The sequence below is a fragment of the Pan troglodytes genome, chromosome 16 (genome assembly GCF_028858775.2).
Source record: "Pan troglodytes isolate AG18354 chromosome 16, NHGRI_mPanTro3-v2.0_pri, whole genome shotgun sequence".
NCBI lineage: Eukaryota > Metazoa > Chordata > Mammalia > Primates > Hominidae > Pan > Pan troglodytes.
In genome coordinates, this window is record NC_072414.2 from 12,188,901 (window position 1) to 12,212,702 (window position 23,802).

The 23,802-nt window shown below is 51.9% G+C and overlaps 1 protein-coding gene across 8 annotated transcripts in view; it reads right to left on the reverse strand.

The window, feature by feature from the left end:
• Window positions 1-23,802, reverse strand: part of CYFIP1 (cytoplasmic FMR1 interacting protein 1) — a 111,115-nt gene that overhangs the window by 67,867 nt on the left and 19,446 nt on the right. For 4 of the 8 annotated variants that reach the window (XM_016927743.2, XM_016927740.1, XM_003314563.6 and 1 more), the window contains exons 2-8: window positions 9,429-9,551; window positions 9,263-9,352; window positions 7,118-7,195; window positions 6,814-6,915; window positions 5,436-5,617; window positions 1,676-1,772; window positions 1,457-1,585 (exon numbers count right to left, since the gene is read on the reverse strand). In XM_016927743.2, coding sequence (XP_016783232.1) covers window positions 1,457-1,585; window positions 1,676-1,772; window positions 5,436-5,617; window positions 6,814-6,915; window positions 7,118-7,195; window positions 9,263-9,352; window positions 9,429-9,551 — 801 coding nt within the window. Of the gene's footprint in view, window positions 1-1,456; window positions 1,586-1,675; window positions 1,773-5,435; window positions 5,618-6,813; window positions 6,916-7,117; window positions 7,196-9,262; window positions 9,353-9,428; window positions 9,579-14,826; window positions 14,974-23,802 lie in introns of those variants that run through there. The other 4 variants (XM_063794611.1, XM_063794610.1, XM_016927742.4 and 1 more) reach the window with 2 other exon arrangements.

A 23,802-nucleotide genomic window follows, 5' to 3' on the forward strand; every position in this document is an offset into this window, starting at 1 on the left:
TGGGATTACAGGTGCCCATGACCACCACGCCTGGCTAATTTGTTTTGTATTTTTAGTAGAGATGGGGTTTCACCATGTTGGTCAGGCTGGTGTAAAACTCCTGACCTCAAGTGATCCACCCACCTCAACTCCCAAAGTGCTGGGATTACAGGCATGAGCCACCGTGCCCAGTCACAAACTAAAAATTCTTAACGTGGACTAGCCACCTGCATGCTCCAGTGCTCCGCAGGGGCTCATGGCCAGGGCTCCCACACCAGCCGGTGCAGACACAACGTTTCTGCTGTCACAAAGCACTCTGTGGACAGTGCTCCCCTGCTCAGGAGGAGTCTGGGGGCTGGGCTGGCGGGACACCCAGCAAAGGGTCCCCCAAGGCCACCCTGCAGAGGTGGAGAAGAGAGCAAAGGGAACAGCCGAACTGCTGCCCATCTTTCCCATGAGAAACACAGATGGAAACCTTCCTAATTTGGACAGAATAATAAAGAATATGGTGAACCAACAAAAGGCTACTTTAATTATGTGACACAAGGTATCAAAGTCCTAGGAATCACATGCTTGACAAGTAGAATCTTGGATAACTTCTGTCACAAAGCTGGCGGGGCGTGGTGGCTTATGCCTGTAATCCTAGCACTTTGTGGGGGACAAGGCAAGAAGATTGCTTGAGCCCAGGAGTTCAAGGCCAGCCAGGGCAACAAAGTGAGACCTCATATCTACAAAAATTCAAAAACTTAGCTGGGCATTGGTGCAAGTGCCTGTGGTCCCAGTTACTCAGGAGCCTGAGGCAGAAAGATCACTTGAGCCAAGGAGGTCAAGGCTATAGTGAGCTGTGTCCGCACCATTGCACTGGAGCCTGGGTGAAAGAGCAAAGCCCTTTCTCAAAAATAAAAAAAAAAATAAAAAGGGCAGTGGCTCAAGCTTGTATTCACAGAGCTTTGGGAGGCTGAGGCAGGAGGGTCCCTTGAGCCCAGGAGTTTGAGAACAGACTGTACAACATGGCAAGATTCTCTCTCTACAAAAAATTTAAAAATTAGCGAGGCATGGTGGCGTGCACCTGTAGTCCCAGCTACTTAGGAGGCTGAGGTGGGATGATCACTTGAGCCCAGGAGGTTGAGGCTATATTGGGCTGTGATTGTGCCACTGCACTCCAGCCTGGGCAAGATCAACACCCTGCCTTGAGAATAAAACAAAAAGCAGCTTAAAAAAAAAAAAAAAAAAAGCTGAGAATCCTTGACCCAGACCTCCTGGCCAGCACCTTCTCCCAGGGTCAGTGTGTGACACACTCATGGGGTGTGTTGAGAGCCTGTTGTGCAGGCTGTGTGCAAGGGCAGGACGCTGTTCACACATGACAGCATGCAAATAAGACACAGCTGTCAAAAGGATTCTAGATAAAGCCCAGCCTATTGACAAGAGTAAGGCTGTCCCTCGGCAGTGCCACGGGCTAGCGTCCCCACACACGTACTTTGAGAAGCATGTGTTTCTCACTGGGCGTCAAATACATCCTGTTCTCGTAGTAATCCACACACAGATTCACAATATCTGCCAGGAGCTCTTCGTAGCCAGAAATCACTTCGAGCTGCTGCTGCAGAGACTGAAACACAGAGCAAGAGACTCATGCATGGGCCCGGCGCCCGGCCGGCTGCTTGGCCCATCAACCTGAGTGTGCAAACACCAGCCTTACCTGTGTGATCTTGTTATGATTGGCCAGGAACATGGACAGATTCTGCGATTCCTGGATGGACTGTGGATCTGCCATTTTACGTAAAAACTGAGCGGCCCTTTGAAAACAAAAAGAATTCATCCCAAAATGCACCAACGTGCCACATAAAAAAAAAAAAAAAAAAGCCTGGTTCGAGTGGGATCCCTTTCCCCTACAGTCATCTGCAGAAATGTGGGTCAATCTCAGAAGCCAGCTATGATTTCAGCCTTTTCAGGCGTCTCTGGCCCTGCACTCCAGGTCAGTCTTCTGCTAACTTAGACGTGTCTTGCACAGCCTGGGACAGCTCTCCACCCTGCTGGTCACAGCTGACGGCTTCCTGCAGGGTCCCTGCACACTGGTCTCTGCCCTATACTGGTGGACGCCCACCTCATCTAGGGGGCACAGGGCTCCTGGACCCCGAGTCTGAGAAGGGCCACTGCCATCTCCGTGACTCCCACAAACCCTGCCATGAAGCTGGCCAGCACTGCTGAGGTTCTCTGCTGGGAACCCTCTGGACCACACCTCCCCAGGCCACCTCAGGGACCACTGGTGTCCAAGGTCCTGAGACAGAGCCCTGGCCTGCCACCAATTTGTAGCTACACCCGTACGTGAGGCCCAACAATACAATACTGCAAGGCCATGCTAAGCCTGCGAGGTCTGGCAGGGCAGGGTGAAGGTGGGGGTGTGAGGATTCTGATCATCTAGGACTGTCCCGCAAGAAAGTTCAGTGGAAACGGCCCACATAAGGATAGGTCTGTGCAACCCAGAACCTTGGGGGTTTAGTTTTAAGAGTTACCAAGGCAAAGGCTGATAACCTACACCAACATTCACTTCCTCCCCTTCCTCCTTAGGAACGAGCCCTGCATTTCTGTGGAACACACATTCCAGGGAGCCCCACACATTCCGTGTGCCTCGCCCACCCTGCAGCTAGCTGTGGCCAAGTGACCAAGGACTAGGCCATGAGATATAATGCAAGATACTGACAAGCACTCAGAGTTTACTCATAAGGAAGCATGGAGCCCATCTTTCCCCACTTTCTGCCTGCTGACTGGAATGGAGAAATGACAGCTGGAGCTTAAGCAACCATTTAGGACCAGGAGGCAACACCTGAAGCGGAGCCGCAGGACCACAGGAGCCTTGGGTCCCGTAGAGCCTCGATCAGCTGCAGACCACCCAATTCAGGACTTTTCAGGAGACAGAGAAATAAACTGCAATCTTTTTAAAGCCACTGTTATTTATCTGGGCTTTAAACAATTGCATACGGTTAAACCTAATATTAACTGATACAGTAACATTCCTTGCCTTTTTAAACATGTTTCCAGGGCGGGGCATGGTGGCTCATGCCAGTAATCCCCGCATTTTGGGAGAAGGAGGCAGGCAAATCACTTGAGGTCAGGCGTTCAACACCAGCCTGGCCAACATGGTGAAACCCCATCTCTACTAAAAATATAAAAATTAGCCCGGTGTGGTGGCTCACACCTGTAATCCCAACTACTCGGGAGGCTGAGACAGGAGAATTGCTTGAATCCAGGAGACGCAGAGGTTGCAGTGAGCCAAGATTGTGCCACCACACTCCAGCCTGGGCCAGTGAGACTCTGTCTCAAAAAGAAAAAACCATGTTTCCTTTTTTTTAAAAATAGACACAGGGTCTCACTCTGTCACCCAGGCTGGAATACAGTGGTACAATCACAGCTCACTGCAGCCTCTACCTCCTGGGCTCAAGTGATTCTCCAACCTCAGCGTCCCAAGTAGCTGGGACCACAGGTGCATGCCACCACACCCAGCTAGTTTTTTTTGCTCTTGTTTTTTTAGAGATGGGGTCTTGCTATGTTACCCAGACTGGTCTCAAATTCCTGGGCTCAAGTGATCCTTCTGCCTCAGCCTCTCAAGGTGCTGGGATTACAGGTGTGAGCCATCGCACCTGGCCATGTTTGCTTTATTGATTTGAGTAGCTGCTGAGGTGGCGGGTGGGGAGACTAAGGAAAGGGTCAAGGATACTGTTTTCTATTTTCCTCAAGCCTCACCATAACCATATGAGTTATCTTGGCATTGACACTTAAAAGAGGTTATACTAGTAGCCACGAGCAGGTGCCAAAAGAGCTAGATGCGTGTGTGTGTGGTGGGGGTCTTGGGAGGGGTGGGGGTGATGGTCTGGGAAGGTTAACCAACAGGGGTCCCAGATAGAGGTCAGAGGAAGGGGCAGCAGTAAGAGCTACGGAACTGCCCCAGGCCCACTCTTTGGTGCTCAGGGGAACCTGGAGGTGGTGAAGACGCTAGAGGGGAAACCCTCCTTCCCCCAGCTTTGCACACAGCAGCCCCATCTGTAAACTGTTTTACAGACTAGGCTTTAGAATAAAGGTGCTAGTGCTAAAAGGAAAAAAAAAAAAAACAACAACACACACACACAACTTTTAAATACTTTTAAATATTGAAAACCACCTCCCCCATTTCCCTGACAAAGCCAAAACGGCGGCTGAGAAGGCTGCTTAAAATCACACAGCTACTGGATTGGGCGGCTGGGACCAGGAGCCCACTCCGACCAGTGAGTCTCGATGCTAGAATCCCACAGATGCTGTTATCAAACAGGGACCCTTCAGACTTCCGCCCCAAGAGGGGCTCACAGGTCAACTCCAGAGACCTTTCTCTAGTTCTGAAGATCTAGACTTCTGTGCAGAGCTGATGATTTTAGGTGATAAATGGAACACTGCATTATTTCACATGAATGAGGCTTAAAATTCTGCCTGACCTAGCTTGACTCCTACTGCTGCCTCATTTTGTCCCAAGTGGGTTTTTTAAATAAAGACATAGCAACAGTTGTATGATTTAAAATGCAACATAACTAGAGCATATTCAGATGCAAAGTAAGGTCTCTTCGAATTTAATTTTAGAGCTAAGATGCCTTACTTAGCAGAGGAAATTGAAATTAGCATCTCATTCCAGCAAAACATGTCTTCAAAAGCACTGAGCACAGATGAAGCAGAGCAAGAGCATCAGGAGACAGCGCGCCAAGTGTCACCAAACGCCGGTCGGCAGCGCGCCGAGTGTCACCGAACGCCGGTCGGCAGCGTGCCGAGTGTCACCAAACGCCCATCGGCCACCCACTGCCCCACACTGCTCCAGAAGCACACACCGGGCCATGCCTGCCTCTTCCGCTCGTCTTGCCAGCCTCTCCAGAGGCTAGCTTCTCCAGAAGCTCTCTATATCCAGAAAGAAAACCACCAGGGAGAGGATCTGGAAGCGCAGTGTGACCCCGAGACACCCTGTGACTGTGCATGGGCCACGTCTGCACATTGCTGGGATGGTGCTCACGTGCTGGGGACCCCCGCTGGCGAGTGACCGGCACCGAGGACTGCAGCCCCAATGCCCAAGGTGGGCTGCAGAGGCCACCTGCCCCCTTGCCAAGATGCTCCCTGAGCCAGATGCCTGTGCTCTGTGAGCTAGGCCTACATCTTGTGCATGTCTGTCTTCCCAGGGGCTCGAAGGTCCGCTGTGACATCTGAGGACAGCCAGGGCACAAAGAGCCTGCTCTAGCTGTGCAAAGCCACGATATGCACTTATCTGCTGGCTCCCTTCACCTTATCCCTCGAAGCAGGTGCTCACACAGCCCTGATACTGAGACGTAGCTGCTGCCTACCAGAAGTGACGACTTCAGCAAACAAAGACGCACACCTGCTGTGCACAAGGCAGGCCACTGAGCTGGGTGCTCTCGGGAGGGCCCGCAGTGCGCGAGGCCGGCGCTCACCTCTTGTACGCTGAGTGGTCGTTCTTCACACTGCACTTCATGTTCTTCAGCTCGTCCAGCACAGCGAACATGTTGATGAACTTGCCCAGTGTGATCAGGTAGGCTTCTGACACGAAGTCCTTCCTCCTCTCGGCATGGCACAGGCGCCTCACCTCCCCGCAGAAACGCTCAATGGCGTTTCTCTGTGCAGAGGAAGCAGGAGGGCAGAAAGCTGCAGGTCAGTGAGGAGCCAAGCCCATGTCCCTCCTTCAAGCACCTGCAGTCACTGCTCCTCGATGAGAAACGATCTGCCCAGTGAGGCTCCAGGTCCAAGTGTTTACAATGTGGGCAACCAGACCCCTTCCTGAAAGCAGCTCCCACTGCCTGCTCTGCACCATCATTACTTGACTTGCACTTTACCAACTACATCACTAAAGTAACAAAATCTTGCTGATTATTTCAGCAAAATTACTGAGCAAAATGCTCCAATAAAACGCCTGTAAAATTCAGATGTTCTAACTTTCAGAAGTGAAAAGTGGGAGAGATTTTTTTCCTCTTGGTAACTTTCAAGGTAAAACAAAAATTCATCTCCCAGTTAGTTCCATCTCCTCCCTTTGCTGAAGGACATCATCATAAAAAATCTGGATGTTTCCAAAATACTTCTTTAAAAAGCAGCAAGCCCCTTCCATGTGGCTACTTCTTGCCTAACCAAGGCCAGGGTGAGGACCACCAGGAATGGACAGTCAGGGTGAGGCTAACAGCAAGAAAATACCTGAAAGAGCAGACGAATCAAAAGTACAAACTGGCCAGGCGTGGTGGCTCCACCTGTAATCCCAGCATTTTGGGAGGCCAAGATGGGCAGATCACCTGAGGTCAGGAGTTCAAAACCAGCTTGGCCAACATGGTGAAACCCTGTCTCCACTAAAAATACAAAAATTAGCTGGGCGTGGTGGCGGGCACCTGTAATCCCAGCTACTCAGGAGGCTGAGGCAGGAGAATCGCTTGAACCTGGGAGGCGGAGGTTGCAGTGAGCCAAGATCATGCCATTGCACTCTAGCCAGGGCGAAAAAGCAAGACTCTGTCTCAAAAAAAAAAAAAAAAAAAAGTACAAACTGGCAAAAAGTCAAAGCATTGTACTTGAAACTGACAGAAAGCAGGCTCCATGAAGGAAACACAAAATCACTCTCAGAGAAGAGAAGTGAACCACAAAAGGAGCGTTGATTCCGAAAGGGCATGAGGAACTTTAGACTGTCAAAGGCTTGGTCCCTTTTGTCTCAGAAACTGGTTGCTTTAATTTGCAGGCACTCTGTTCAGGTTGTTCACAGTGACAGTGATGGGTAGGAAGGGGTCAGCAACCCACCCCTCGGTGTTACACCCCCCAGATTATTTGCCATTTTACCTGGAAGTACATGAAATTCATCAGTTTTGTGACCTCAGGCTCCAGAACCTCCACGGTTTTCTCGTAGATTTCCACTCTGTTAGGCTGCTCGTTACATTTCACCTGGGAATAAAGGAACAAGGATGACATAAGAGGCTTCGATCCAGCCAGAAGCAGCCGCTGGGCTTCTAGAGCTAGTGATCCCGCCCTGCTGTGGGGTGAGAACTGGGAGGAGAGTGGGCCAGGCATGGCAGGGGCAGGGGTGTGGTGTGGCAGGGGCCTGGCAGGGTGTGGCTAGAGGGGAAGAGCCAGGCGAGCGTGGCACCTGTGGGATGGCCCGGGAGCAGCTCCTCCAGGTGTACAGCATGACAGCATATTCTTGGCCCTCCTCCAGCATCTCGTTCTGCAATGGAACACAGGGCAAATCAAAGGCAGGCGGGGGAACTAGCATGAAAAGCAGATGCCAGTTGCTAAAATCCAGACAAAGCGCCACAAACTATCCTAAGCACTGTGGCCTGTGTGCCAAGAGACGGCTGCCAGAAGCTAGTGACACTGAGGTGCGGCGCTGGGGGCCACAATGACCACCCAAAACACCCCATGGCTTCTGCAGGCGAGAGGGGTGTCAGTGACACGCAGGCATCTCTGAGGGGTGCCACAGGCGTTACACCTTGGCTCCACCCAGTCCTCAACAACCTGCTGGCCATGAGACCTGCAGTTGGGAACACAGAGGAAGGGCTCAGGGCAGACGCCCTCCCCGGTGTGAGCACACACAGGATCCCCATGGCCTCCTCACTGGCTCACAGGGCCTCCCGGTCCCAGAGAGGACTAGAGGCAGGGCTGCCAGCCCCGGGTGTGCAGGAGGAAAAGTTAGGAGCACGCCCACAGCACTTAAAATCTAGGTAGAGAGTCCATGGGAAGAGGACTGTCATCACTGCTGTAAAACTGCTTTTGCTTTCCATTCTTTAACATCGTTTCCTTTGGTAAAAATCAAATAGATGCTCTTAAATCTAGCCTTTATTTAGTGAGACGTTCATCACAGTTTTGTTTTTTTTTTTTGAGACGAGTCTTGCTCTGTCCCCCAGGCTGGAGTGCAGTGGCACGATCTCAGCTCACTGCAACCTCTGCCTCCCGGGTTCAAGCAATTCTCTTGCCTCAGCCTCCTGAGTAGCTGGGATTACAGGTGTGCACACCACCATGCCTGGTTAATTTTTGTATTTTTTTTTTTTTTTTTGTAGAGACAGGGTTTCACCATGTTGGCCAGGCTGGTCTCGAACTCCTGACCTTAGGTGATCTGCCCACTTTGGCCTCCCAAAATGCTGGGATTACAGGCATGGGCCACTGCGCCCAGCCTACAGCATTTTTTTATTATATGACATAAAAGAGGAAGTCAATGCGCAAAAATAGTTGAATTGTGGACATTTACAAAATGGTTTACGTAGCCATTAAGGATTGCTTTCTCTAGCACATTTTCATGGCATGAAAATATTCTTGTCCAGGTGCAGTGGCTCAGGCTGTAATCCCAGTACTTTGGGAGGCTGGGCAGGCGGATTCCTTGAGTCCAGGAATTCAAGACCAACCTGGGCAACATGGTGAGACCTCGCCTCTACAAAAAACACAAAAAAGTAGATGGGCATGGTGGTGTGTGCCTGTAGTCCCAGCTACTCAGGAGGCAGAGGTGGGAGGATTGCTTGAACCTGGGAGGTTGAGGCTGCAGGGAGCCCTAATCACACCACTGCACTCTAGCCTGGGCAACCTGAGTGAGACCATCTCAAAAAAAAAAAAGAAAGAAAGAAAACCTGTTCATGAGATCATTAAAATGCAGAGCTAGCTAGGTGCGGTGGCTCACGCCTGTAATCCCAGCACTTTGGGAGGCTAAGGTGGGCAGATCACTTGAGGTCAGGAGTTCGAGACCAGCCCAACCAACATGGTGAAACCCTGTCTCTACTAAAAATGCAAAAATTAGCTGGGCGTAGTGGTGGGCGCCAGTAGTCCCAGCTACTCGGGAGGCTGAGGCACAAGAACTGCTTGAACCTGGGAGGCGGAGGTTGCAGTGAACCAAGATCGTGCCACTGTACTCCAGCCTGGGTGGCAGAGCAAGACTCTGTCTCAAAAAAAAAGCAGAACTATAATAACAATGCAATTCATTCATACATCTAAATCTCATATGGGCACATACCTGGTGTGTGTGGGTGCAGATCTGGAGAGGGAATGAGCATTAACAGGGCAGGCGCACCCTTGAAATGCTGACAAAGGTTTTCTCTGGGCCAGAGACATTGAATTTTCAGAACCAGCATGTATTGTTTTTATACTAAGAAAAGCAAAGACTGTCTTAAAAATATAAGGCATTTCATTCATTTTCTTCTCTTTTTCCTCACTGCATAGTCTATTGGGATAATACCAAAAAGTATACATCTGTCCTTCAAACACGCCCTTCTCTGCAGAGAGAAACAAAGACACACCGCAACATTACCATGCTAGAGTGGACGGTGGCTTGTTCGATGTATCTTGCGATGCCAGTAACAAATGCATTTCTGTCTTCAAAGTTAGTGTTGAAATTTGGCTGAAGGAAAGGAAGAGAGAAACATCATGTGGGGTCGGAGCACAGGCTGTACGCCCTGCAGCTGCTGGGCACCCACCTGGTAGAGCAGCGAGGATGGCGGGGGCTCGATGCAGGGCTGCTGGTCGGGCAGGGGCAGCTCCTCCAGGAGGTCCACGTTGGACAGCGCGTCCTCCAGAGTCACCTGGGCCGCCATCCTGGGCTGGAACAACACATAAGGACCCCTGTTCTGTGAGGAGAAGGAGGGGACACCCAACAAGCTTCGAGGTTGGGTACCCAGGCCTCTAACCCCTTCCCGCTCTCCCGAGGGCACCGGACATGGCTGACACGGGCATGATCAGTCCTTGGGAGTTTCGTGTCTCTCTCAGGGCACGCGGACCAGCAGGCTGGGAGGCCCTGTGCAGCTTATCCTTCCACACTCGCTGAGAACAGGCTCTCCTGGCCTCCAGGAGGGTCACAGTATGGGGGACATGGTTCCTGCCATCCTTCCCACCATGGGGGCCGCCGTCCTGAGTTGCTGGTGCTGAGGACTCTCTCGAGGGTCTGACGACCCCCTCAAAGTGCTGGAGGGGCAGCGCCTCTCCAATGCCACATCTGCCCAGCAGAGCCTCCCTAAATGCAGCCACCTCCCAGGAGGTGCCTCCAAACACACTAGGGCCTGACATGGAAAAGACGAGCGCCCTGCCGCCCAACACCAGCTGTCTAGCTGCACAGACAGGCTGAGATTGCAAGGAGTATGGGGCTGCTGCAGGGGACAGAAAGTGCCACACCGCAGCTGGAGCAGAGGTGCAGAAATGAAGGCAGACATCGTCTAAACACACCTTCAGAGCCAGCTCCAGGGAGAGGGGGCAATCTGCCTTCTGCTGAATCTGTTCCAGTCTCAAGGGTACTCAGGAGGAGCTCTGCCCTGGGATGGGACCAGGGGCAGCTGAGCCACATTCTATGAAGGAAAGAGCAGCAGGTGGCCTGGAGGAGACACTGAACAGGAGGAGCCCCAAATCCCTCCTCCAGCACTGGCGCAGGCATGGAGGTGCACAGTGGAACGGGTAGTCAGTCCCACTGCACTGGCTGAGGGTGGAGAAGGGAAGCTCCAGGGACCCAGGAAGCCCCAGTGGCAGTGTGGAGAGGAAGCAGCTCAGAAGAGCCAGCCGACAAAATTGCTCATGAGCTTCAAGCCCATCCTCAAGCTGCAGGGGTGTGGATCTGATCCTCTTCACACCCCAAACCCTGAGACCACAGCCAGACAGCCACCAGCGGCACACAGGGGGCAGGTCCAAGTGGCAGTGCAGGAGGCTGTGAAGCCAGAATTGACATGGAGCTGCCACCCACTGAAGGCAAGTCAGAACCACAGCCCAAGTCTCCTCAGGGTGTTTGCTTTCTAAAATAAAAATATCAACATCCTCCTAGGATTTTAACAAGACCCAGATCTCATATCATAACATCCAACCATCCACTTACAGCCCAGATTACTCAGCACACAAAGAACGAGGAATGTATGGGCTCCTACAGGAAAAGAGAGTCAACAGATGCCAAAATAACACAGGTGCTGCAATTATCCACCCGACTTTAAAGCAACTACTGTGCTATGAAATGCTCTAACGATTGTAACACTCCCAAACTGAATGAAAAAATGGAAATCAGCAAAAGGCAAACAAAACAAGATATAAAGAAGAACCAAATGGAAATTTCAAAACTAAAAGACACACTACTGAAATGTAAAAAAAAAAAAAACAAAAAAAAACCTCAGGAAAGATTCAGTGAACTTGAAGATAGAGCAATGTAAGTTTTCTAATCTGAATACCAGAGAGAAAAAAGATTGAAAAAATTTTGGGGATCTTCGGGACAAGAGAGAAGGTCTAACATCTGTGCCATGAGAGTGCAAAAGGAAAAGGGGAAACCAAGCAGCGATGAAAAACAGCTGAAAAAAATGACAGAAAACACCCTAAATTTGGAGAAAGTCTTTTGTCTACAGATTCAAGAAGCTCTATGGATCCCAAACAAGACAAACAAGAAATCCACACCCAGACACATCACGGTTAAACTGCTGAACACTAAAGATAAAGGAAAACGGATCTTGAAAACAGCAGGAGAAATGACGCCCGGCAGAGCACAGAGCAACAGCAGGAGGGCCATGGATTCCCCCAGGGGACCAGGCAGGCCGCAGGGCGGGCACAATGTGCCTAAGCCTAAAGCGGGGACCAGGCAGGCCGGAAGGCGGGCACAATGCGCCTAAGCCTAAAGCGGGGACCAGGCAGGCCGGAAGGCGGGCACAATGCACCTAAGCCTAAAGCGGGGAGGTGCCAACTTGGGATCCTCCCTCAAGGTGGGAACGTGTCTTCCAGGAAGGAAGGTGAAGCCAGGACGTGGGCAGAGGAGGAAAATAAAGAGCATGCTGGCCAGTGGTACCGGCTGACAGGAAGGGAGGTGGAAGGAGGCATGGGCCACGAACCACAAAGCAGAGGCAGTAGGCAGGCTAAGCGGCGAGGGCGCAGGACACACGACGACCCCACAGCTCTTCCAAAGTGCTTGGCGGTTAAAAGCAAAAATCAAAGTACTGTCTAATGGGCCTTTCAGTGTACATAAATGTAAATTACACAAATACATAACATGTAAATTATAAAATATTTCTAGGTATGTAATTGTATAAATCATATAAACAAGACAACTGTAATCTAAAAGGGGGAGGGGAAACCTGGATGGGGTAAGATTTCTATGTCCCACTAGAAGTAGTAAAAAGCAGACTTTTCAGATCCTCAGCAGAATATGAAATGTTAATACGCATGGACTTCGAAATCCTTAGAGCAACCACCGAAGAAAGCTGTACAGCCAGGCGCTGCAGTCCCAGCTACTTGGGAGGCTGAGAAGGGAGGATGGATTGAGTCCAGGAGTTCAAGGCCTGTCTGGGCAACACAGTGAAATCCTGCCTCTTTTAAAAAAAGAAAAATTAACATACTTTTTAAAAAAGCTATCCAAAGCAAAATAGATAACATATAATTGAGAATAAATTAAAACAGAATACTACAATATGTTTTTAAAAACCTAAAAGGAAATAGAGCAATGATAAAGATAGTGATCTAACAGAAGTCAGATAATAAAATGGTAAACCTGAATCGAAACACATTGATAATTACACTATCATAATAATCTAAAAACACCAATTAGAAGAGGTTGTCAGAATAGATAAATAAAATCCTAACCCAACCATATGCCATCTACAAGAAACTTACTTCAAATATACTGATACAGGTAGGTAAGTCGAAAGCAAAAGGGGAAAAAGGTGAGCCAGGCAAGCGCTGGCCAAAAGGAAGCTGGGGAGGCTATGTCAGCACCAGACCCAGCCAGCCTCCGAGCAAGGAACTCATCAGAGAGAGAGAAGGAAGGGGTCAGCTCCCCAAGGAGCCAGAGCAACCCTCAATGTGAATGCACCCGGCCAAAAAGCTTCCTTCACGTTACACCAGGCAAAAGCTGACAGAGCTGGAAGAAGAAATGCCATAGCCACCCCTGAATCTCAGTTTCACTTTCCACGATTTCAATGACCAGAGGTCAACTGCACTCCAAAAATATTAAACGGAAAACTCCATTCACAAACACTCCGTAAGTTTTAAACTGTGCGCTGTTCTGAGTAGGGTGATAAACTCTCAGACCGTCCTGCTCCTCCCACCCAGGACACAAACCATCCCCTTGTCCAGCGTATCCACGCTGTATGTGCGACCCGCCTGTGAGCCACACAGTGGCCGGCTGGGTCGCCAGCATGGGACTGCAGCGGTATGGCCAGGCTGGTCAAGGTCAGCAGCAGCCTAAGGCTGCATTGCAATACCTGTGCCGCCCATCTCACCGCCATCTCACGGCGGGCACCAAAGGGCAGAGAGAGAGAGAGAGACCACGTTCACATAACTTTTATGACAGTATATTGTTACAACTGTTCTATTATTATTGTAATCTCTTACCGTGCCTAATTTACCAATTAAAGTTTGTCACTGGTATGCAAGTACGGAAAAACATAGACTACGCAGGGTTCAGTACAGTCTCCAGGCTCAGGCATCCACGCGGGGTGTTGGGCCGGTTCCACAGATACATGGAAACAATTGCAGGCCAATCCCCAATGGCGGCTGGAGACGCCACCCATTTTCTCAGGAACTGACTGGAAATCAGGGAGAACAGAGGCACCGGCCGCACTGCCAGCCACCTGGACCTCCCCGACACGTAAGGGAACGCCCCCGACCGCAGCCGGTCACTGCTGCATGTTCCTCACTAGAAATCTACATGTAGCAGAAACTCTCGTCCACTTCCCTCCACATCACAGCTTCCTGTTCCACACACCTCAGAAAGGAGCAGTGCAGGGCAGCCCCGGCCGGGTGGGTGCAGGGTCCAGCCCCAGCGCCGCCTGCAGAGCCAGCGTGGGGGGCCTGCCCTTGGTGTCCACGCAGGCACCTCAGGGTGATGCCGCTCGGAGGGGCCAGGCTGCCTGAGGACGTGCTTCGGCCCCACAGGGGCTGCCCGTGTCCTGCGGCTCCAGCCCAGAGTCCCGCAGTCTGCCCTTTCTGCGGCCTGAACCCAGATAGTGCCAGGAGAGGCCTGGGGGCGTGTCCAGTCATGCCCGGGCCCCACGCGGGTCAACGAGAAGACAGGTCGGACCGAGCACCCTGGGAAGCCACAGATCCCACATGGCAACAGCCCCTGACCCCGCGCAGCACCCACAGGGACTCGCCTTCCTCCCCGGCCTCTGCCCAGGAGAGGCCAAGATGACCCCATGGTGGAGGAAGGTGGGGAGGGGCGCCACAGACAGGCTCGGGGGAGAACTGCTCGTGCGTCAGCTGTGATCCACAGCAGGGACCACTGATGTCGAACCCATGGAAAAACGCCAGATGCGCAGCTTGTTGAACCCACGGAAAAACACCAGATACGCAGCTTGTTGAACCCATGGAAAAACGCCAGATGCGCAGCTTGTTCCAAGCCAGTGCTTGCAGACTTCTTTCTTTGTATAAAAATAACAGTATTTATGTGGTCAGTGGAATGTTAGCCTTAAAAGAAAGGAAATTCTGACAAGTTACAACATGGTTGAACCTTAACGACCTTAGGCTAAGTGAAATACGCCAGTCACAAAAGAAAAAACGCCGCACGATTCCACTCATATGAATTACCTAAAGTGGTCAAACTCAGAGACAGAAAGGAGAACAGTGGTGACAGGGGCTGCGTGCTGGGCTGGGGAGTTGGTGTTTAGTGGATACAGAGTTTCGGCTTGGAAAGATGAAACGCCCTAGCTGGACAGTGGTGGTGGTTGCAGAATAAGGTGAAATGTACTTAACGCCACTGAGCTGTACACTTAAAATGGTGAAGATGGGGGAGGACGCGGTGGCTCCAGCCTATAATCCTGGCACTTCGGGAGGCTGAGGCGGGCGAATCACGAGGTCAGGAGTTCGAGACCGGCCTGGACAATATGGTGAAACGCCATCTCTACTAAAAATACAAAAAATTACCTGGGCATAGTGACAGGCGCCTGTAATCCCAGCTACTCAGGAGGCTGAGGCAGGAGAATCACTTGAACCCAGGAGGCGGAGGTTGCAGTGAGCTGAGATCGCACCACTGCACTCCAACCCCAGCGACAGAGTGAGGTGAGACTCCATCTCAAAAAAAAAAAAAAAAAAAGGTAAACATGGGGGTAAAGTTTATGTTATGCATATTTTACTACAATCAAAAATAGCAATGTTTGGTGCTGATTAATCAGAAAACATGGAAAAGGAAAAAGAAAACCTATCATCAATCATCCCACTGTCCCTTACAAAAACAAGATACTGTCATACAAACTGCTTTGTAAGCTCTTTCTTTCTCCCAGCTTCCACAAAATTTCTCAAGTCATCAGAGCACCGTGCGGAGTGCTGGCCAGGGCCCTGCTGTGGCAAACTGCTGTTCTCTCCTATTCTTCACATTTTCATATTTCAGGTTTTTCATGATCATAGGCAGCCCTCCCACATCCGCCTTGGTGTGTGATGCCAAGCAGCTGTCACCGCACGCACACGGCCTGGGCCCGGCCCGCTTCCAAGGGCTCTCCGTCCGTGCATCTTCCATAGATGCGAATCTGCACAGCCTCTGCCTCACCCTGTTAGGCAGACTTGGAGTAATCAGCTCTAAATCCAAGTCTCCAAGGTCTCAGCCCTGGCAGCGTGGGTGCAGGGTCTGGCCTGGGTGCCACCTGCAGAGCCAGCATGGGGGCCCTGGCGGTGTCCACTCCACACAGGCACATCAGAGCTCATGTCTCATCCCATCTTGTTCTCTGACTCCTCACAGTTCCACCTCCCAAAGCTCTTTCAAGTGCATTTACTTTGCTCAGTCTCTAACTGCCGCCAGCGGACCCTGCACCCCACTGCTAGAGAACAAAGGCAATGCGTGACTCCAGCCGCCTGCACCCTGGGATTTTTTCCGGCCCTCCTTTTGTCCTCCCATGAATGCCACGTCCCACGGGGATTTTCCCCCAGCACCAGCATCCAGCACAGCCTCTAGTCTCCTTCTGTGTCTAAGAAGCCCCCATTCCCAGGCAGGAGCACCAGGTCTGGCCTGGTCACTGCAAAGCCAGTGTCCACTGCCCTTGGAATGGAGCCTCAGTTGTATCTGACCAGCCTTTATAAGTGGCTGCCACAGTGCAAATATCCAACAGCATAATTAAAGTCACGTATTTGGAACGGCATACAAACTGTTCTGCCGGTGCTACCAGCCAGCACTTTAGAGTTTAACAATAGGATCAGGGCCTGGTGCAGTGGCTCACGCCTGTAATCCCAGCACTTTGGGAGGCCGAGGCGGGTGGATCACGAAGTCAGGAGATCGAGACCATCCTGGCTAATACAGTGAAACTCCGTCTCTATTAAAAATACAAAAAAATTAGCCAGGCGTGGTGGCGGGCGCCTGTAGTCCCAGCTACTCGGGAGGCTGAGGCAGGAAAATGGCGTGAACCCGGGAGGCGGAGCTTGCAGTGAGCCAAGATCGCGCCACTGCACTCCAGCCTGGGTGACAGAGCGAAGACTCTGTCTCAAAAAAACAAAAACAAAAACAAAAACAAAACAAAAACAATAGGATCGCATTTCTGTCTCTGCTCGTTCAGCTCGCGTGGACAGGTACATTGATGTCCACTGCTTGGGGCATGATCAGAGCAGGGCAATGCGTGACCAGGCACAGAGGGAAGACCACGAGAGGACACAGAGAGAAGGTGGCCATTCACAAGAGAGGCCAACCCTGCTGGCCCCCTGATCTCAGACTCCCAGCTCCAGAACTGAGAGAAAGAAATTCCTGCCTGATCTGTGGTGTTTTGTTAATGGTAGCCCTGGCGAATGAACACAGAGCCAAGAACAGGTAGGACGGAGTCACCCAGGTGGGACGCAGATTCCCTGCGCTGTCTGCCGGGTAGGAACCCACACGAGCTGGTATTTTGCTGATCATGAAAATAATACGTGCTCCATGCAGAAAGAGCACACTGCTGGGAACAAAACAAGCCAGCCAGACCTGCATGAGCTCGGTCACAAGGCGCTACCATGCCACAGTTCCAGCTGCCTGTGCCCCCGGCCTCCCCAGGCGGCGAACCGACCCAAAAATAACATGCCCACCCTCGGTTTATGTCATTGAACAACATAAAGAGATGTTTTTTCCTTCCTTGACTGATTTTCTATCAGCAGCAGTTCTCAACCCTCACATTTGATTACAAATCCTATAGCTTGTCAAGATATAAAAATGAATTTAAATATGGTAGGGGAACTGCTGTTTTAATAAGCCATCAGTTCATTTATTTTGTAAATTTAAGAGTTTTTAAAAATAAAGATTTCAAAGGAGGACATCATCATACTTGGCTGCTCTTCCAGTGATGTCCTCAGAGTCCCGGGTCAATCTCTGAGTGTCTCATGGGTCGGGATGCACCTCTGCTCTAGGCAGCTGCAGGGCAGTTTACAGAGTGAGCAACATCCACCGGGCGGTGGCAGACTGGCTCCGTGTCTGAGCTCACATCATGCTGCACACCTCACTCACCTGCTGGATCGTGGAACCCCAGATGGGCTTCAAGGGACCCACGGTGGGCAGGAGGCAAAGGTTCCCAGTGCCACCCACTTGAAGGGCAGTGCCTACAGGGCATGCTGGGGGCTCCATGGGTCCACCTCCTTTCTTCCACATGTCACTGGCTGCCCCTCAGCCTCAGATCCACACAGATGCAGTCTCAAGAAGTGGTCCTCACAGCTGCCTTAAGGTGGAGGCCACCCTGACACATTGGCAAATGAGTGGAGGGAGGCTGGATGGGGTCGCCAGCTGCCCCAGGGCCCACAGCCACAGAGCAAGGTTGAGAACCGCCCTGACCCAGTGCCGGGTGCCCACCCAGGGGGTCAAGGCCAGAGGCACAGAGGTACAGATGGCCACTTTCCAAGTGCGAGTGAGGTGCTGGAGACCGATTTAGGCCTGAAGGGCAGGACAGAGGCAGCACGGAGCTGGAGCCACAGACAGAGTTGCCCCGGCGTGGGCAGGCAGCAGGGGCTGGGGAGGCAGGGGAGCAGGGTCAAGGACCCAACCCCTCTCCTGCCCTGCTGGCCCCAGCAGAGCCCTGAAGATGCTGGAGAAAGTTGGAGACAGCAGGCCAAGGGGCAAAGGCAAAGGAGGCATGCACCAGTGCTTCCACCAACTAGAAAACGGGCAGATCCGCCCAGGCTCCTGGTCCTTAACCCATCCAGATGTGGCCAGCCCTCGCCACACTCCCCCTGCAAGCTCACGGGCTCAGGGCATCAGCCAGTGCCTCCCCATGCTGCCCTTGGGGAACCCAGTTCCCAGAGAGGCCCTGGACCTCACTTCTCCACACAGCAGGCATCCCAGGAGATGGGAGGGTGATTTTTGTAAAACCTCACCATCATCACATGCTTCAAAACAAAGAACAGTGAATCAACAGAATTTTTTTTAAATGTGATTTGGGGCTGGGCACAGTGGCTCACGTCTCTAATCCCAGCACTTTGGGAGACCAAGGCTTGAGGTCAGGAGTTTGAGACCAGCCTGGCTAACATGGCGAAATACTTCCTCTACTAAAAATACAAAAATCAGCTGGGCATCGTGGTAGGTGCCTGTAATCCCAGCTACTTGGGAAACTGAGGCATGAGAATCACTTGGACCCAGGAGGCGGAGGTTGTAGTGAGCTGAGATCGCGCCACTGCACTCCAGCCTGGGCGACAGAGTGAGACTCTGTCTCAAAATAAATAAATAAATGTGATTTGGTCCTTTTCCCTGTGTCTGAGCAGCATGAGGGCAGGTGGCTGGGAAGAAAGAGACGTCTCTTGTGCTCAGCAGGCAGCTCAGTCAGTAGGTCATAACCCTGAATCCTGGCATAACTCAACAGTCTTGAAAATGAAAAAAGACACTACTAGGCTGCAAAAACAAATGGAAATTAAAGCAGCCAAGACTAACTTTAACCTGGAAGCAGAGGTGGTGCCAAGAGATTAAAAGGGAAAAGGAAAAAAAAAGTTTGTATGTGTGAGTGTGTATGTGTGTGAGAGTGTGTGTCTTCAATAAGCCAGCATCCCTGGGAGAACACAGGCCCCGTGGGAAACCGGCCTTGGACACCAGACAAAACAAAGGAGTCAAACAAGTCAGGGGCTCTGGAGACGGGCATCTCAGGGGAGGCTCGGGGCAGGTGGCCAGGAAGGGCAGGGGCTGGTAAAGGGGGAACGGGTGGCCACACCATCCAGATGGCCCCACGGCCCCACTGCCACCCCGAGACAGCAGTGTGCATGCGGCCACTCTGGCTGGGCCCAGGCTCCCAAGATGCCAGCGAGCACACAGCAGAATGGTGGCTGCACACACAGGGACAACGTGCACTGCCCGCTCCAGCCAGCCCCTGGCCACGGAGGGACCTTGTATTTTACCACATTAGAGGATAAACTTTTGAGACGTATTTACTTCTCTTTCCACCCTAGGTCAAGAGGGAGCTTTTCACAGGGACCGAACAGTCATCTCTTTAGGTGTTAAAATAGAAACTGCCAAGACAGCTCAACACCAAGGTTGCAAAATGTGGAGAAGCCACAATACAGAAAATGCAGAAGCGAAGGCGTCGGTGCCACGCAGGCGGCAGTGCTGTGGCAGGCGGCACGCCGACGCTAACTCCTGCCACTGCAGCCCGCGCTGAGACAGGTGGAGGGATGCTTTGCTAGAAAGAGGGTCTTCCCAGCATTTCCAAACCAGTCATTTAAAAATTTTACAACTTGTGGCCGGGCACGGTGGCTCACGCCTGTAATCCCAGCACTCTGGGAGGCCGAGGCAGGCGGATCACGAGGTCAGGAGATCTAGACAATCCTGGCTAACACGGTGAAACCTCATCTCTACTAAAAATACAAAAAATTGGCCGGGCGCAGTGGCTCACACCTGTAATCCCAGCACTTTGGGAGGCTGAGGCAGGTGGATCACGAGGTCAGGAGATCAAGACCATCCTAGCTAACACGGTGAAACCCCACCTCTACTAAAAATACAAAAAATTAGCCAGGCGTGGTGGCGGGCGCCTGTAGTGCCAGCTACTAGGGAGGCTGAGGCAGGAGAATGGCGTGAACCCAGGAGTCGGAGCTTGCAGTGAGCCGAGATCGTGTCACTGCACTCCAGCCTGGACAACAGAGCAAGACTCCATCTCAAAAAACAAAAAAATGTTACAACTTGTAAGCATTCCACTTGTCCAACTAAACAGCATAATCAAACAAAGACAAACTGAAATGTTTCTGCAAACGTGCACAAGGCATGAGCTGATTTTCTTCCTCTTCTATATGCAAAATGATGGCACTTTCCAGAAAAGTAGAAACTTCCAATATTTTTGTGCAATCTGTTCATGTAAAATAGGCATAAAATAAATCATCTGAAGAAGAAAAGCATACTTTGCTGTCCCTTTCTCTCCCAGGTGTAGAAAGAATGTGCTCTTCTGTATTTGGAAGCAGGGGACCACACCAGCATGGCTGCAGCTGGTTTTCCCCAGGTTAAACAGCCTGACCACACGGCTGCAGCATAGAAACAGGCTGTCATGACCAGCAAGGCAAACAGTGCATAGTTAAAAACCAATATAACATCTTCTAGACTAGCTTGATTACTGAAGTAATTTGCTTTTTTTTTTTTTTGAGATGGAGTCTCGTTCTTGTCACCCGGGCTGGCGCAATCTCGGCTCACTGCAACCTCTGCCTCCCAGGTTCAAGCAATTTTCCTGCCTCAGCCTCTCAAGTAGCTGGGATTACAGGCACCCGCCACCACACCTGGCTAATTTTTGTATTTCTAATAGAGACGGGGTTTCACCATGTTGGTCGGGCTGGTCTCGAACTCCTGACCTCAGGTGATCTGCCTGCCTCGGCCTCTCCAAGTGCTGGGATTACAGGTGTGAGGTAATCTGCTTTCTTTAATGCACAAAAACTTCAAATTCCATCCTCAAAAGCGGCCACTCAAAACCAGCTCAAAAGAACAGCCTCATCAACAGAGAAACAGAAATCAAGTTTGAAAATCACAATGAGGTGCTGACATCTAAAACAGTGTGCCAAGGAACCCTGAAAGAGAGCACGTCTCCACGCCACATGGCCTCCGCCCCCCACCTTGGGGCTGCAGCCCCTTCAGCCAGGGTCAGGCTGCCTCTGGGAGGGGTCTCCCAAGACCAAGTGGTCTCACAACCTCCTAACATCGCCCTCCCCCAGGCTTCCCTCTGATCCCCCAGGCACCGCCAAACCTGCACTCACCTCTGCTTCTCTTCCTGTCACTCTCCTGCTCACGCTTTCACTGGCTCTCTCTGCCTACAGCTGTGGTTTTCAAACCATGCGCTATGAAACCCCAGAGTGCCCCAGGAGAGCAAGGGAGAGCAGTTCTGTCTTTATCTGTCAAATTTGTATGAAAAAAACTATTCGGATGCTAAAATAATTAATAAAAGGCAGAGATGGGGCCCAGTATTCCACAGAATAAAGTCTCAATCGCTCACAGAACACCCAAGGGCCTCCCTCCATCTCCCACACCCCTGGGCCATGGAGGACCCGCTGTGCCATCCACCAGTCCCACTGCCCCAGGTGGGGCCCTCAGGACGATGAGAACATGCACCTCAGCCCAGGGCTGGGCTACCAGGCACACAGACGAGCTCGGGGAAGCTCCATCAGCCCACCTGGCAGATGCCTGGGTTGGGTAGGGATCTGGCTGGTGGGAGGGGCTGTTTCTTTCCCACCTGTGTGCACCTGGGCAACACACAGACAGCATAAACAATTAAGGAGTGCTCCTCGACGATGGCCATTCCTTCATCTTTCACCCGAATCCAGTGCAGTTTAAAAGGCACAAAGGGAAGAAGACAGCGTTTCCCGCTCCACCTACTCTTTCTGTTAGGGCAGACCCACCATGGCGGTCTCCGGGAGGACAGTCACACCACAGAGGGGGCGCTCCCACGCTCAGGAGAAGAGTGGGGGTCCCCATTCACAGATGCCGACACTGAGCCCAGAGGGGCAGGAAGCTGCCGCAGCCCCGTGGCTTGCCTCACGTGCCTCAGTGGCGTGGCCCGCATGGCCGGGCAGTCCCGCCTGCTCAGGAGGCCATGGGCTCGGCTGGGCACCAGGCATGACCTCGGGCGCTTGACAAAGCAATTCCACCGCTGGCCATTCTGGCTGGGGGCTCTCAGCCTGCTCTGATTCCTGCGGCTTGAAGGAAAGGGAACTGGCTGCCACCCACCTTGTCCGCCACCTTATCACTGTGCCCAAAAGACCGTGTATCTGCTGGGTCCTGCGGCGCACGGCTGAGGAACAGGCGCCACGGGCGATCGAGCCCCGTGCTCCCCCTCCCCACCAGCCTCTCAGGTTCTCCTCTCAGGGCCCAGGAGGGTGCAGGTTGATGACCAAAGGCTACACGGCAGCCACCAGATCATCTTCACCCAGCATCCATACCTCCTGATGTGCCTGTTCTTCTTTCCCTGTCTCTCCCTCCCCTGTAAGGACCTGAACCCCCGAATCCCCACCTGGCTGGCCTGGGTGTGGCCTGGCCCTGCCAGGGTCTGGCATAGCCCAGTAGCAGCCCAGCCCTTCTCCTGCACCAAGTGCACCCACGAGGAGCTGCAGGCTCCCCTACTGCGCCTGGCCTGTGGACCGAGTGTCTCCCGGGCTCCACCACTGTGCCCAGCCCGTGGGCAGAGTGTCTCCTGGGATCCCCTACTGCCTCCAGCCTGAGGTCAAGCCCATGACCTTAGCTACCACCTACACTACACCTCACTCCCCAATCTCTATCAAGGGTCCTGCTGTCAAGACACTTGGGCTGGAAACACCAGCATCAACCTCACCAGCTTCCTCCACATGCACCAAGACACCTCACAGGTCCCACGCAGCGGGGTGGTCTGTGCCTTCGGGTGCCCCATTTCAGCGGGCTCGTGCTCTGGGATGTCCCAGGCACCTTGCCGGAGACGTCCTGCAGAGACAGGAGCTCCATAAGCAGGCGGTGCCACAGAACATCCCCAGTGACTGTGAACCGAGCAGGGACATAACAGGGAGCTTCTCAGGTAAACCAGAATCCTGATCTTAAAGCTCCGGGTCTTCACGAAAACTGTGGGAAAGGTGTCCAGGCCATTTAGCTGTCTATCAAAGGAACAAAAGCAGAAAGCAGCTCTTTCACTGAGGTCATACAAATCTTTTCCACCATTACAGCAACACCTGCACATCTAGAACATGTGAAGGAAACACCACTGGCCCATGCATGAACCGCAGCCTGCTTCAGGGCGGCCCGCCCTCCTCCTGCTTAGGCATGAGACAAGCCTGACAATACCACATCTGGGCGGAAAAGCCTGGAGTGTGTTTGCAGATGACTTTCCTAGCAGCACATCCCAGGAAGTTTCTTAGGTCACACAATGTCTCTAAAGCTTCAGGTGGCTTTGGGCCAGGTGCCCTCCTACGGGGGCCCACGAACAAGGTGGAGCCAGACAGCAGCATGGCGCTTCCCAACAGAATCCAGGGGTCACTTCTGTTTTTATAATTTAATCTGAATGTTCTTTTAATTTGTATTTCATTTATTTATTTATTTATTTATATTTTATTTATTTTTAAGATGGAGTCTCACTGTCACCCAGGCTGGAGTGCAAGTGGCATGATCTCGACTCACTGCAACCTCCGCCTCCTGTCTTCAAGTGATTGTGATTCTCCTGCCTCAGCCACCCGAGAAGCTGGGATTACAGGGGCTCGCCACCATGCCGGGCTACTGTTTGTATTTTTAGTAGAGACGGGGTTTCACCATGTTGGCCAGGCTGGTCTCGAACTCCTGACCTCAAGTGATCCGCCGGCTTTGGCCTTCCAAAGTGCTGAGATTGCAGGCATGAGCCACTGTGCCTGGCCTTAATTTTCATTTCTTTTATTATCACTGAGATGAAACATACTTCTATGCATTAACCAGTTTGTTTTTCTTCTTTTTTTGAGACAGGGTCTCACTGTCAACCAGGCTGAAGTGCAGTGGTGTGATAACAGCTTACT